The sequence below is a fragment of the Podarcis liolepis genome (assembly GCF_965112155.1).
Source record: "Podarcis liolepis genome assembly, chromosome: 1".
Lineage (NCBI taxonomy): Eukaryota > Metazoa > Chordata > Lepidosauria > Squamata > Lacertidae > Podarcis > Podarcis liolepis.
The window spans coordinates 83,088,790-83,103,608 of NC_139554.1; the positions used below are offsets into that span (position 1 = coordinate 83,088,790).

General features: G+C 43.0%; 2 protein-coding genes across 2 annotated transcripts; both read left to right on the forward strand.

The window, feature by feature from the left end:
• Nucleotides 1-2,771: 2,771 nt before the first annotated feature.
• On the forward strand, nt 2,772-3,707 carry LOC310686699 (olfactory receptor 5AR1-like; the record flags this gene model as incomplete). The annotated part of the gene is made up of 1 exon (XM_083460713.1): nt 2,772-3,707. One exon carries the CDS (start codon nt 2,772-2,774, stop codon nt 3,705-3,707), a length of 936 nt encoding a protein of 311 aa, XP_083316839.1.
• A 9,488-nt stretch (nt 3,708-13,195) lies between these two features.
• LOC310685908 (olfactory receptor 5AP2-like) lies at nt 13,196-14,131 on the forward strand (the record flags this gene model as incomplete). The annotated part of the gene is made up of 1 exon (XM_083459015.1): nt 13,196-14,131. The coding sequence occupies one exon, from the start codon at nt 13,196-13,198 to the stop codon at nt 14,129-14,131; it is 936 nt and encodes a 311-aa protein (XP_083315141.1).
• Nucleotides 14,132-14,819: the final 688 nt, after the last annotated feature.

Consider the following 14,819-nt stretch of genomic DNA (forward strand, 5'->3'; position numbering starts at 1 on the left):
TTAAACTGCATCTCTGGGTTATTTGTGGGGCACATGAATTTGTTCATTTTCTTTCCAAAATATCGTCCGGCCCACCACATGGTCTGAGGGACTGTGGACTGGACCAGGGCTGAAAAGGGTTGCTGACCCCTGCACTAGTCACTAGTGTTATAACAGTAGCCAGTAGGAGCCAATGGCCGGCACAAGAGCTTTCTGCAAAACCGGAACGAAGGCTGGCAAGGGCTAGGTGTTGGAGGAAACTTTATGTAGCGGTCATAAACTACAAGGAAACTGTATGCTAGAGAAATTGCACCTGTAATGTGTGCAAGGAGATGGCAAGGACAGTTTGGTAGCTTTCCTCTCCCCAAAGACTGCATTTTGTCAAAAAGTGCCTGTAAATAACAGTGACCACATTCTCCAACAGAGAGCCACGTCAGGTTTCAGAAATAATGCATTTGTCTCCACTGGACCCCTTTTTAAAAATGTAATTTTGGTACACACCATTCAGTTAGGAGTAAGATTACCTAACTTCGTTTTGGGTTATCTTGCACTCCAATCACTTAGGCATTTTGGCCTGCGAACTGAACAGGAATTCTTCCACATAGGTTCTACATAGACCCCTGATGTAGTAGTAATGTACATCTTCGTGGACAAACATAAAAGCTGCTCCTAAATTGCCCCCAAAAGCCATCTCTATATTACTATATGCAGATGACGTGGTACTCCTGTCTCAAACAAAAGTGGGCCTAAAATGATTGATGAGGGCACTCTCAGGTTGTTGCCAAAAAGAACAGCTGGTTGTGCATTACAATAAAACCAAACTCATGGTATTCTCAAGAAACAATAGGGCCCATAGATGCTATATGGATAATCAGCTAATTGAACAAGTTAAAGAGTAGATCTAGAAAGAGCGGGTGATGACGACGCTATAAATAAGTCAGAAATTAGATCAATAACAGAAGAAAAATATCTCTATGGAAAATCAGGTTTTCAAATTTTCTACTCTCTGGCGCTGTCTGGTGTAGCATGTTTATAGCACATTCAAATCGCTGTTTCTTTACTAATGTAGCTGTGTCCAAAATCTTTAAATATCTTGGTCTTGTCTTTCAGTCAAGGGTCATGTGCAGCACATCAGAAATATGCAAAGAAAAAAGCTCTTCATAGTGTCAAAATTCTGACATGCTTTTTCCATACAAAAGGTGGCACTCAAATACCTTCAGCACTTGAAGAGTTTAAAGGTAAACCCCTAGCACAGTTATTATACGGGACTCAGGTTTGGACAGGTACTCACTTTGGATCTACAGAAACTGTTCAGTCCAATTCCTAAGGCATTTCCCCCCTCTCTTCCATCCTTTGTTCCAAATGCTTCATTGTGCTTAGAGGCTAGTCTTCCCTCTGTTGAATTACAGATTTGGCAAAGAATATTTAATTACTGGCTTTGGCTCAATTAAACCCCCATCAATCTACTTTCCCTAGTATTGCAAGACCGTCATGAGTGTGCCTGGACTAAAATTGTCATCCAAAAACTTTATTCCTCTGATTTATCGCTACAACAGTTATTAACATTGAGCTTCATCAAAGCAAATAATTTAATTAGATAGTGCCTATATGACATTGAAGGACAGAATAGCGTATTTTTTGCTCTATAAAATGCACTTTTTCCCCTCCAAAAATTAAGGGGAAATGTGTGTGCGTCCTATGGAGCGAATGCAGGCTTCTTGGCTTCAGCGATAGCAACATGAAGCCTCCAGAGCGCGGAGGGAGCACTCCCTCCACACTCCTTGGCTTCGCGTTGCTTTTGCTGAAGCCTGGAGAGTGAGAGGGATCGGTGCGCACCGATCCCTCTCACTCTCCTGGCTTCACTTCGCTGGAGAGGCGCTGCACAGCTTTCACTCTCTGCGCAGCGCCCCTTCAGCAAAGCGGGAGGAGAAATGGAAGGGGCTCCATTTCTCCTGCCGCTTCGCTGAAGGGGCGCTGCGCAGAGAGGGGGAGAATTTTTTTTCTTGTTCTCCCCCTCTAAAACAAGGTGCGTCCTATGGTTGGTTGCGTCCTATAGAGCGAAAAATATGGTAATTTGCCCACCATAAGGACAAATTGCCCATGGTATGATTATTTTCCACCTAGTTTTCTTGATACATTGGCACCCTACTTGCAAAATGTAACAGTTCCAAAATACAGATGTAGAATCCCATAAACCTGATGTAGATTAACCCACATAGCCTAAGTGTAGATAAATATGCTTCCTGCAGACCAGATAGTATTCAGTGAAACAAACAAGTGCACCAAGTCACCTCAGTTGTTAGAACTCCATGTGGACTAGAGGGTGGTTGTTTTTTCTTTCCTTTATTCTTTCTTTTTTGCTTTGGGGTGCTTCAGCCGAGAGCCCAAGTTCATATGCACAGAAAGGTGGTCTATCAAAATCAAAGGAGGTATTGTAAGTTTTGATAGAAACTTTTATTGATAGTGTTTAAGAAAAGATGAAGTGTGGATAAAAGTTAATTTATTGCACAGGTAAATATTTTAAAATGTTGCTGTCGGTAAAATCCTGTTTTATAAAATGAAGGGAATTTTGCCACTAATTCCAATTGAGTGTGTAAATAGCAGCTCCTGTAATTCAAGAATGGAGGTACCTGGATTCCAACTCCCATTACCTCTATTGGCTCTGCTGGCTAGTGCTGATGGAAGGCCACAGGAATCTTGTAGTGCTGGTTTATTTTGTTTTTAAGGAAGCCTGGTAGCCACCCAGGTTCAACTACCATGTTATTTTTAATTCTCTTACAGAGCAATATAGAATGAAGCAAAATGAAAGCACTGTAACAGACTTCATCCTTGCAGGATTCATGGTCCACCCTGACCTCCAAGTCCCACTCTTCTTCTTGTTCCTTATAATCTATGTAGCCACAATAATAGGCAACCTTGGGATAATCATAGTGACCAGTGTGGATGCCCAGCTCCAAACACCAATGTACTTTTTCCTAAGAAACCTCTCCATTATCGATATTGGTTATTCAACAGCCATTGCCCCCAAGATGCTGACAACATTTTTGGCAGAGAAGACAACCATTTCCTTCAAGGAATGCACAGTGCAATTCTTCTTCTTTGCTGTCTTCATAACCACAGAAGGTTGCCTTCTTGCAGTGATGGCGTACGATCGCTTCACAGCCATCTGCAACCCACTGCTCTATTTTGCTATTATGTCAAGGAAGCATTGTACCATATTGGTGGTGGTTGTATATGCTTGTGGACTTACAAGTTCAATTCTCCAGACTTCCTTTATTTTTACTTTGTCCTTCTGCAGTTCAAATATCATTAATCATTTTTTCTGTGATGTTCCCCCAATACTTAAGTTGTCCTGTTCAGACACCCATGTCGCTCACACTGTGCATTTCCTTTTATCCACTATAATTGCACTGACAACTTTTCTCATTGTCTTGGTCTCTTACACTGCTATTCTTTTGGCCATCCTGAGGATCAGCTCTGCTCAGGGCAGATACAAAGCCTTCTCCACCTGTGCTTCCCACTTGATCACAGTCATTATCTTCTATGGGACCATCTTCTTCATGTATACACGTCCTGGTTCTACTTTCTCAATAGATCAGGATAAAATAGTTTCTGTGTTCTATAGTCTTATGATCTCCTTCCTTAACCCACTTATCTATAGCCTGAGGAACAAAGATGTGAAAGACGCTTTTGGTAGGACCATAGAGAAGGCAACTTTCTTCAAGTAAAAATGACATTTTCTTTACACTAAAGAAAGATATAACAAGGTTTAGTATGTACATAAGCTAGCCGAATGCTTTCTAACATGATGGCCAGGTTATCAAGCGACTGTGTAGAAGTAAGGTATAGTGCCTTTTGCAATTGATATATTTCATTTTAAGGGTATATTTTAGGATATGCCCTACCAATGAATCCAGTAATAGGGCTTTTAGGCTACATAAGGGCCATATTCAGTCAGGTGACAGAGAAATTATTACACACCAACTATTGCTTGATTGACAATTTGTTAGCATTAGAGGAAACAAATCACAAACATTTGGGAGAATGTTCAGGTGGTTGACCTGATGAACATTAGAAGAGTAAGAGAAGATAGACAGGCAGAATCCTCTTATTATTTGCTGGAGTAACAAAAGTTAGGAGAATGTGGAACCACAAATTGTATTGTGAGCATTATAAAAATGTTATGATTTCTTATCTTCATGCTGTTTTTGATAGCATTTCTTGTTCCTTTGTAAAATAAGGTGAATATTTTGCTTTTACTTATTTCTGCTTTGTATCTATCAAAGGAGCATAATGTACTGGGCACAGATGTTCTGGGTCATTGATCAACTCCTCTTTGGGAAACATCAGATGATGCATTGCCTCCATTGCTTTCTTTAGAATCACAAAACAGTGGGAATATGCAAGGCTGGCATGGGAGGAGTGAGAAACAGACCCTGTGTTATGGACCTCTGATACTCCAATAAGGTTCCTCCTGGAATCTTACTGGGCCATGATCCAAATTGGTGAGGGTTGAGACCACTGCTTCCTCTGTCCTGAGAGTCTCAACTGCCCTGCCATCTCCAACCCACTCAGGCTCTGCTGAGCCCACAACCCTGACATGTCCCTCCATATGTCCCATAAACTACTCTGAGCCACCTCAGGCCACTGATGCTGCCACCTGTCATGGACTGGCTGGATGCAAAGGTGTGGTGAGAGGCACCAGCTGGGGGACCTCAAGGGAACTCACTCAGAGCCAGGGGATTGGTGGTGGGAGGACAATCAGTGTTCAGAAGAAGAAGAAGGAACAAACTGGAGGGAGGAGGTGTCAGAAGCTGAAGCGTTAACAGGGTTTAGTGAGCAGGAAGAGACTAAGGCAGAGAGCGGTCCAGAATCAAAGGTAGAAGTGGAGGCTGGAGAGGAGGAGGGGCAAAATTCAGAGGTGAGGCAGGCTGCTGAAGAAGCCAGGGGGTCTCCTCTTCGTACTGTGACCAGCTCCCCACCCCCTCGGTCTCCCAGATCCTGCAGGGGTTTGAAGAGGACAGAGCACAAAATCAAAGAAGTCCCAGGTTGCTTGGAAAGGACCCAGAGGAGGAGACATAGAGAGCTGTAGGAAGGCGGGGACCGTCAGCCCTCACAGTTGCATCATTGGAGTAGGACCAACTGGAAAGAAATGCTGTGTTCACTAAGCCTGAGCTGTTTTTGTTTCATTGAATAAAGAGTTTTCACTGAAACCTTGTGAGTTATTGCTGACCTGCTCCCCACTTCCGCCTTGACAGCAGCACTGCCAACAGCCTCCTATTCAAGGCCTTCCAGTGCTGGTTCCTTTCTGCACACCTCCTTGCCACATCAGCATCTCGAGAAGGAGGAGGGGGAGAGGGTTGGGAAGCCCTTTGTAGCCTCTGCCTGCTACTCCTCACTCCTCCTGTCTACCTGAGTGATATCAATAGGAAGGGGCTTCTCACCCGACTTCCTCTCCTCCCAAAGGTGCACCCGCCAGGACTCCTTTTGGAGCCGTGTAGTGGAGAGTGACATTATCTGTCCCGAATCTTTCACCATTAAGCTTCATTGGATGTTCACAAGTTCTAGTGTAAGGAGAAGGGGGGGTTTCATCTACAGTGGTACCTCGGGTTAAGCACGTAATTCGTTCCAGAGGTCCGTTCTTAACCTGAAACTGTTCTTAACCTGAAGCACCACTTTAGCTAATGGGGCCTCCTGCTGCCGCCGCACCACCGGAGCACGATTTATCTTCTAATCCTTAACCAAATTTCTTAACCTGAAGCACTATTTCTGGGTTAGCGGAGTCTGTAACCTGAAGCGTATGTAACCCGAGGTACCACTGTATTCACTTTCTTTATGCCATGCATACTTTTATAAACATATTTACCGTGTTTTTTGTCCCATAGGATGCTCCGTCCCATAGGACGCACCTAGTTTTTTGGGGGGGAATAAAGGATTTTCCCCCCTTTATTTCCCCCCCAAAACCAGGTCGGGGAAACCAAACCAGGTCGAGGAACAGCGGGATGGCAGCGCTGCGCCTCCCCGCTGTCCCCCAAGCTTGTGGGGCTGGCCGATGTCTGCCCGAAGCGCGGGGCGCTCTGCTTCAGCGCACCGCGCGCTCCATGCAGCAGGCTGCTATCCGCAGCCTAGGGAGCCCTGCGGGAACTCCCGCGGGCTCCTCAGGCTTGCTGATAGCTTCCTGAAGCCTGGAGAGCGAGAGGGGTCGATGCACACCGACCCCTCTCGCTCTCCAAGCTTCAGCGAAAGCCTGTATTCGCCCCATAGGATGCACACAGATTTCCCCTTCATTTTTGGAGGGGGGAAAGTGTTTCCTATAGGGTGAAAAATACGGTATTTGTATTTATTTATTTCCTATACCACCCTTCATCTGAGGATCACAAGGATGTTTACAGTATAAAAACACAGAAATACACAACAGGTAACAAACCGTCTATCATATCCCCTCTTATTCACCTTTCCTCTAAACTACAGTGCCTCCTCCAATTGAAAATGGGTGTGCCTTTGCCACATCCCAGCTCTCCTGGAAAGGAGGCTACACTTGGTTTTGCCTGTGGGAGAAGTAAAGGGGTTGACCATGGAGCAGTTTGGCCAATGCAGGAGAGCAGTCAGCCAGGCCATTTATTTGCCTCCTTCTCACCAAACTTTCCTGTATACATCCTCCCTTCCTATTCAGTATGGGCCGTTTTCGTTAGCGGAATTTTTTTGGCGGGTGGGGAGCCAATGTCACATAGGCAAGAGTGAAAGCTGACCACAAAACTGGTAAGAAATAGTTAAGGTGGAACCTAATGGCTGAATATTAAAGTGAAAAACAACCCCATATGAGGTACAATGAGGATTCTGATTCCTACGGGGAACAATAGATTAAGTTTCATTTCAGGGTCTGTAGTTGGAGGGGAAACAGTGAGGTGCTGGGATGGCAGAAGGTGATTGGTTGAAGAACGAACAGCTAAGATGTCATATATTTCCTGCATAGCAGGTGTCATAATTGAAATGCTGTTGTAAGCTCTTTGGACTGTCCAGTGATACAGTACTGAAAAAAGTTTGACTGATTTGGAATTTGGTGTGAGCCTCTGTACCTGAACTCCCAATGGTTAATTTCACCCCGATACATTATATAATATATACCATATTACACCTAGGAACTGAAAACAAAATAACAGGCTCAGTGCACTGGTAGTGGTCAATGTCTATCTGCCCCCCTGCCAAAAAAAATCTATAGTGAAAGCTAACTGGGCAGAGTTAGAGGCATTCCTAGAGTCTATAGAATCTTCCCACCCTTCTACACTGATTATAATCGGGGGGGGATTTCAACGCCCGTATGGGAATTGATGATAACAATCTTTACAGCCAATATAATCAGATTCAGGACCCTGAAAGTCCAACCGAAGCAGGCGTTTCACGACTTTCTAAAGATAATAAATGCAACTACTCAGGGCTATGTCTAGCCCAGGTCGCAAAAAGAAGGGAGCTGATGATATTAAACGGTAGTAAGGAGGAGGATCGCCCAGGGGAGTATACCCATTTTTCAAAGATGGGAGGAAGTGTGATAGACTATATTCTGATATCAAGATTCGCCTATAACTCTGTGTCGAAGTTTCAAGTGGGACATAACACCGAAAGCAACCACCTCCCACTAATTTTAGCGCTCAATGGCCCATCATTTAACAAACCCACGGCTAACCTTTACTACACCCCCATCGTTAATCTGGGATCACTGGCCCCCAGAAGAATTAAATGGACCCCCATGCTCAATACAGAGCTAACTCATCTCCTCCATTCGGAAGACGTGAAGACCATCTACTCAGCCATTGTATCAGCTAATACCGGGGGGAAGGCCATGGACTCGTTCAACGAGTTATTAGCAAGACTAAAGACTTTCCTAACACCTGAGATACTTAATTCTGTTACAAAGCGGGCAAAGGATCAAGAGAGATGGTTTGATTTGGAGTGTAGACAAGCAAGGAAACGTCTGAGATCAACCTATCGGAATTACAGAAACACCGGAGCACCCTAGCCATTTATGGCTTACATCTATTTAAGACGAAACTACAAACAGCTATTAAAGGTAAAAAAACAAAAAGCTGAGAGACTGGCCTGGTGTAATTTAGTGAAGGCCTCGAATGAGAAAGACTCAACCTCCTTCTGGCGTACCATTATGGGCCTCCTGGGCCAGGAGCGGATTGGTCCCACATGTACTGTAGAACCCCAGGAGTGGATGAAATATTTTCAAACCCTCTTCTATGACGACAAAGCCCAGCACAATGATCCAAGTGCCTACTCCGAGAATTTACCATATTGGCCCCCTGTTTCCATAGAGGAGGTGGGGAAACTAATTGCCCAACTGAAAAACAACAAAGCCCCGGGCATAGACCACATTCCAGCAGAGCTCATGAAGAACAATATCAGTTGGTGGGCTCCTTTAATGGCGTCAATATTTACATACATCGATTCAACAGGCATAATCCCTGGTTGCTGGACAGAGGCAGTAATCATCCCAATCTATAAAAAGGGTCCTATGGCAGATCCAGCGAGCTATAGACCCATTAGCCTCCTTACTATCCCCAGAAAATTGTATGCCAAACACCTCCACTTCAAACTAATTGACTGGATGGAAACTGAGGCAGTTCTGGAAGAGGAGCAAGCCGGCTTCAGACAGGGTAGAACAACAATAGACCACTGCTTCGTATTAGCACACCTCATTGACAAATACGTCAATAAAACACGTGGGATTCTATACGCAGCATTTATTGACCTGACCTTTGACATGATCTCACGAGTCAAACTTTGGGCTAAACTCAATGCTACCAACATTGACAAAAGATTACTATTCTTTATAAAAAGCCTATATAAAGACTCCAAGTTATATGTAAGAACCTCAGTAAATGGGCAACTAATTGGCCCTGTACCAGTCACCAAAGGAGTCAAGCAGGGCTGTATTTTAGCCCCGGCCTTATTCAACTTATATATAAATGACATGGTCAAATGCCTAACATCCCCGGAGTTTCATGCCCCCAAACTGGCCGAAAAATCAATTTCAGCGCTCCTCTGTGCAGACGACGGGGTTCTCTTATCACGAACTAAAGTAGCCCTCAAAAGGCTACTAAGAGAATTTTCAGCCTACTGCAGGAGAGATCAACTGGTGGTTAATCACCAAAAAACCAAAGTCATGGTCTTCGCTAGGAGACACAGACATCACAGATGGGAGATGGACAATCAGCCAATAGAACAGGTCAAAATTTTCAAATACCTCGGAGTAGTTTTCCAGTCAACAGGGGCCTGGGAGGCCCATCATAAATATGCTAGGGGAAAAGCATCTCAAAGCGCCAAAATACTGTCTCGCTTTTACTTTACGAAGGGGGGCAGACATATTCCAGCAGCTCTGGAGGTCTTTCAAGCAAAACCCTTGGCGCAATTACTCTACGGGGCCCAAATCTGGACAGGAAATCATTGTCGCACACTTGAAATGGTCCAGTCTAAATTCTTAAGACAGATTCTAGCCGTTCCACCGTGCGCACCAAATGCGGCCCTACAGCTGGAGACTGGCCTCCTCTCCGTCGAAACCCGAACCTGGTTAAGAACATTCAACTATTGGCTTCGCTTAAATTTAAACCCATCCGGACTACTACCTCTAGTAGCACGAGATGCTCATAGAAGTAGGTGATCCAAAGTAGTGCATCAAAAACTACTTACATGTGACCTCCAAGCACAGCATCTCCTGAAAATGGGTCTCCCCAAGGCAAAAACCATTATTGACCAGCGCATGAAGGATATTGAGTAGCAGAATAATCTGGCTTATATTAAGAAATTTAGTGCTTGGTACGCTTATCTGCCCCCCTCCCACTTTGATTTTCGGGCACCATATTTGTCTACCTTAACCATTCCAAAACTCAGGTGGGCCTTTACACTGGCCAGACTAAATATGTTACCCTCAGCTGTTCTTGAAGGTAGATATAAAAAAAAATTCATTCGAGAACCGGCTCTGCCCCTGTGGAGCTGGATACGTGGAGACTGTGTCACACGTTCTCTTGTCTTGCTCCCTATATAAAGATCTCAGGGACGAGACCATCACGCCGCTCCTATCTGCCATCCCGGGTCGCTCTTGTGAAGCCAAATTGTTCTCACTCCTAGCCGACCAGAACAGCTCGACAACAGAGAAGGTTGCTAAATTTATCGAGAGAGCAATGAGACTGAGAGATGCTATCTGAATGACATCAGTGTCATCACCCGGATTCCTCGCCTAGGATCTTATTATTATTATCATTATGTTTTATTATTATTATTTTATTACCTCTGCCAAGTTTTAAGTACTGAGATTATTAATTTATCTGCATCTGGTTATTATTATCTTTCTCCCTGTCCTGACCATCCCCCAAGGTTATATTTATATGTGTTTGTCCTTTGATGCTATGGCCTGTCAGCTACGCAAATAAAGTCTATTGATAACAGGCTCAGACATTAACACACGTTAAGCACCTGATATGCAGATTAAAATTCATTCAGCCATACTTCAGAGGGGAGGGAATTCCACAATTGGGAAACTTACTGTAAAAAAAATAGAGGAACATAAGTAATCAGAATTATTACTGAATTCTGGTATGTGAATGGGGAGGCAATAATTCTGTTTGAAACTTATTATAATGACTAGCAGAAACTTGAATGATTTGGAACACAGTATGTCCTCAGGTGACACACAAACTCATGGAACTTACTCATGAGTTTCAAGCATTTGACTTCTAGCCAATATCAAAGCAACTATAAAATTAGCCTTTCTGTCATTATGCCTGACTTTGGGGCTTTAGGAATGGTATCTTTCCTCTTCACAGGTAAGGTTCCTAGCTTGATATATTCTCAGAGTGCTTGGGGTGTTTTATTTTTCACTAGCCAGATGATATCTATGAACACTTCATATTTCTGGAAGCCAAAAAAACTATTTGGAATTTATTTTGGCTTTCTTTTCACAAAAGCTGGGGAGGTTGACTTCTTATGACTCTGCATGAGCTCTCTCTTGCAGATTGCCTGTGATTGTAATCCAGAAATGCAGATATTTTAATTCATTGGATAAGCAGTTTATTTGCTTAATGTGTTTTTATCTGACGTTGCAGCTGGATTCAAAACACAAGGAAAAAATCAGATTGAAATTAAGAGACACATTACCATTGAAGGGAGTGGGTTATCATTCAGTTACAATATTTTGGCATTCCGTCTATATAGCCTCAATCCAAGAAATATTTTTATGAGAAAATGGAGGACAGTTTACCTGCTGTAGAGCGGTTTACTTCTTTGTTTCTTGCAGCAGTGTCGAAATAACCTTCCTACAGGGAGTACAGTTCATTACAAGCAAACAGTGGTACCTCTGGTTAAGAACTTAATTCGTTCCGAAGGTCCGTTCTTAACCTGAAACTGTTCTTGACCTGAGGTACCACTTTAGCTAATGGGGCCTCCTGCTGCCACCGCACGATTTCTGATCTCATCCTGAAGCAAAGTTCTTAACTCGAGGTACTATTTCTGAGTTAGTGGAGTCTGTAACCTGAAGTGTCTGTGACCTGAAGCGTCTGTAACCCGAGGTACCACTGTACTTACATTCTTGCTTTGCTTTAAAATTCTGCTAGCCCAAGTTTCTGAGAGAGCAAGATCTGAATAGTGCAGTATTGAATTAGAATAATAATATTTTTAAAATGAGGAAAAGAAATCGTGAAATGATGGAGTAGTCTTAGCTTTTGGAGGACAAAAAAGCTAGATGGAGCTGTCCTGTGCTGAACTAATTAGAGCTTTAAAGATGATCAGAACACACAGAGAGAGAGAGAGAGAGAGAGAGAGAGAGAGAGAGAGAGAGAGACTTTTAGATACAGAAAATGGTGTTGTTTTAGATGGGGAAAGTGTTACAATGCTTGCTAGGGATGTGGCACATTACCAGTAAGAGTCCCTGTCTCTGGCAAAAGAGAACCTGCAGAGACTTGACAGAGGCTGAGAGATGGAGCAGAGAATTACACAATCCTGACAATTTTATTTATTACTCTGAACTGCTTGTGAAAAAATGGCAGGATATGTGTGAGAGGGAGGAAGGGAGAGAGGGCAGTAGAGTGAAGTGGTCCTGTGCTACAGTTGTCCCACAAGGAAAGGGTTTTCTGCAGAAATGAAACATGGAACACATGCAAGGAGATGGAAGCACTTAAGCAGTCTTCCTCTGTCCACAGACAACATTTTGTCAGGAAATGCCCATAACTTACAAAGGCCACACTTTCCAGCAGAGAACTAAGCCACAAAGAAAGTTTTTGATAAAAAGGCTGAAATAAAATTTATTTATTTTTAAAAAATGTCCTTGTTGGTGCACACTATTCAGAGATAAGTAAGAATACCTTTCATATGTTGGTTTTTCTTTCACTCTGCTCACTTTGGTGTTCAGCCCTGTGGAATGAATATGAACTCATCCACATAGGTTTTGCTGCAGGTACCCCTAACAGAGTAGCAATGTACACCTTAGTGAGCAGCCATAAAAACCTTGGTTGCATAGAATCTCAGCTGTCACACATCAACCTGCTATAGATTAACCCACACAATCCCAATGTAGATAGGTACAATTCCTGCAGACCAGATAATATCAGGTGACTCAAGGAATTGCTCCCAAATGCCTAAATTGTTGGATGTGAATATAAAAGGTTCTCCCGTACAGTAAATTAAATTCTAAAACTTGATTTAGTTTGTATTAACTCTTTCTTTGTGGATGGGAGTGCTTCAGTTTAGATCTTAAGGCCATACACACAGTTCAGTGACCTAACATTCCTTCCTGGTGTTTAAAAGAAGGTGGAGTGTGAATAGATGTACCTTTAAATTCTGTCAATTGGTCAGAGGGTGCAATATTTTTAAGCATTATGGGTAAAATGTTATGGGTAAAATCCAGTTTTATAAAATGAAGGGAATTTGGCCACTAATTCCAATTCAATGTGGAAATAACATCACCTGTATTTCAATAATGGAAGCAATTGAATTCCAACTGTCATTAGCCCTGACCATAGGATTTGCTGGCTGGGGCTGATGGGAATGGAGACCAACAACACCTGGAGGGCCAAAGGTTCTACAACCAATGCCTGTGTCTGTGGCGTTTGTTCATTCCCCTCAAACATACAGTTGACTTGAATGAATGAATTTTAATGTAGTCTGGTAGCCATCCAGCTTCAAAAACCATATTCTTTTTAATTCTCTTACAGAGGAATATAGAATGAAGCATAATGAAAGCACTGTTACAGAGTTCATCCTTGTAGGATTCATGGACCACCCTGACCTCCAAGTCCCCCTCTTCATCTTGTTCCTGGTTATCTATGTAGCCACGCTGGTAGGCAACCTTGGGATAATCATAGTAACCAGTGTGGATGCTCGGCTCCACACCCCAATGTACTTTTTCCTGAGAAACCTCTCCATTATCGATATTGCTTATTCAACTGCCATTGCCCCCAAGTTGCTGACAACCTTTGTGGCAGAGAAGACAGCCATTTCCTTCAAGGGATGCACAGTGCAATTCTTCTTCCTCGCTGTCTTCATAACCACAGAAGTTTGCCTTCTTGCAGTGATGGCGTACGATCGCTTCACAGCCATCTGCAACCCACTGCTCTATTTTGCTATTATGTCAAGGAAGCATTGTACCATATTGGTGGTGCTTGCATATGCTTGTGGACTTACAAGTTCAATTCTCCAGACTTCCTTTATTTTTACTTTGTCCTTCTGCAGTTCAAATATCATTAATCATTTTTTCTGTGATGTTCCCCCAATACTCAAGTTGTCCTGTTCAGACACCCATGTCACTCACACTGTGCATTTCGTTTTATCCACTATAATTGCGCTGACAACTTTTCTCATTGTCTTGGTCTCTTACATTGCTATTCTTTTTGCCATCCTGAGGATCAGCTCTGCCCAGGGCAGATACAAAGCCTTCTCCACTTGTGCTTCCCACTTGATCACAGTCATTATCTTCTATGGGACCATCTTCTTCATGTATATACGGCCTGGCTCCAGTTTCCCAAAAGATCAGGACAAAATAGTTTCTGTGTTCTATACTCTTGGGATCTCCTTGCTCAATCCACTCATCTACAGCCTAAGGAACAAAGATGTGAAAGATGCTTTTGGTAGGACGGCAGAGAAGGTGATATTTTTCAAGTAAAAATAGTAAAAGCATGACCTTTTCTTAAAGCTAAAGAAAGATATGAAAAGGCTTTGTTTTTCAACTCCCGGTCCCCATCATATGTTAGAGGGCAGATAATGATATCTAACACGATGACCACCTCATCATGCTACCATGTAGAAGGAAGCTATAGTGCCTTCTGCAATGATAAATAGGAAAGAGGATTCTCTTAGTTAAGCCACTGAAATAAATAAGATTGGGTCTGAATATCTTTCCTGACTAAATAGGTGGAATCACAATGGAAGTATAAGACCATTTGGCAAACACCCTGTTTAAACAGATGGGGTGAGTGTGGGGATTCACTCTGCAGTTCTGCCCCATCCAATATTTTTCCACTCCCAGTTCCCATCATATGTTAGAGGGCAAATTTGTGCAAAGAGGAATGTGCTCCATGTGTGTTTAGGCTCCTCACATAATTTAGAAACTTCATGGTCATGGTTCTAAATAACTCAGCAGCATCTGGAAAGCCACAAGCTCCCATGGAATGGTCCTGGCACAAGCATGATTGAGATGCACACATAATGCAATGTATTATATGGTAATAATGTAGGTGTCAAAACCATTTGTGTCATAGTATTTCAATTAAAGTTCCAACATAGATCTGTTTAAAGTATTATGATTTTGTGGATTTTAATTGTCCATCTCCAAGAGCCCAGTTCAGATGCTG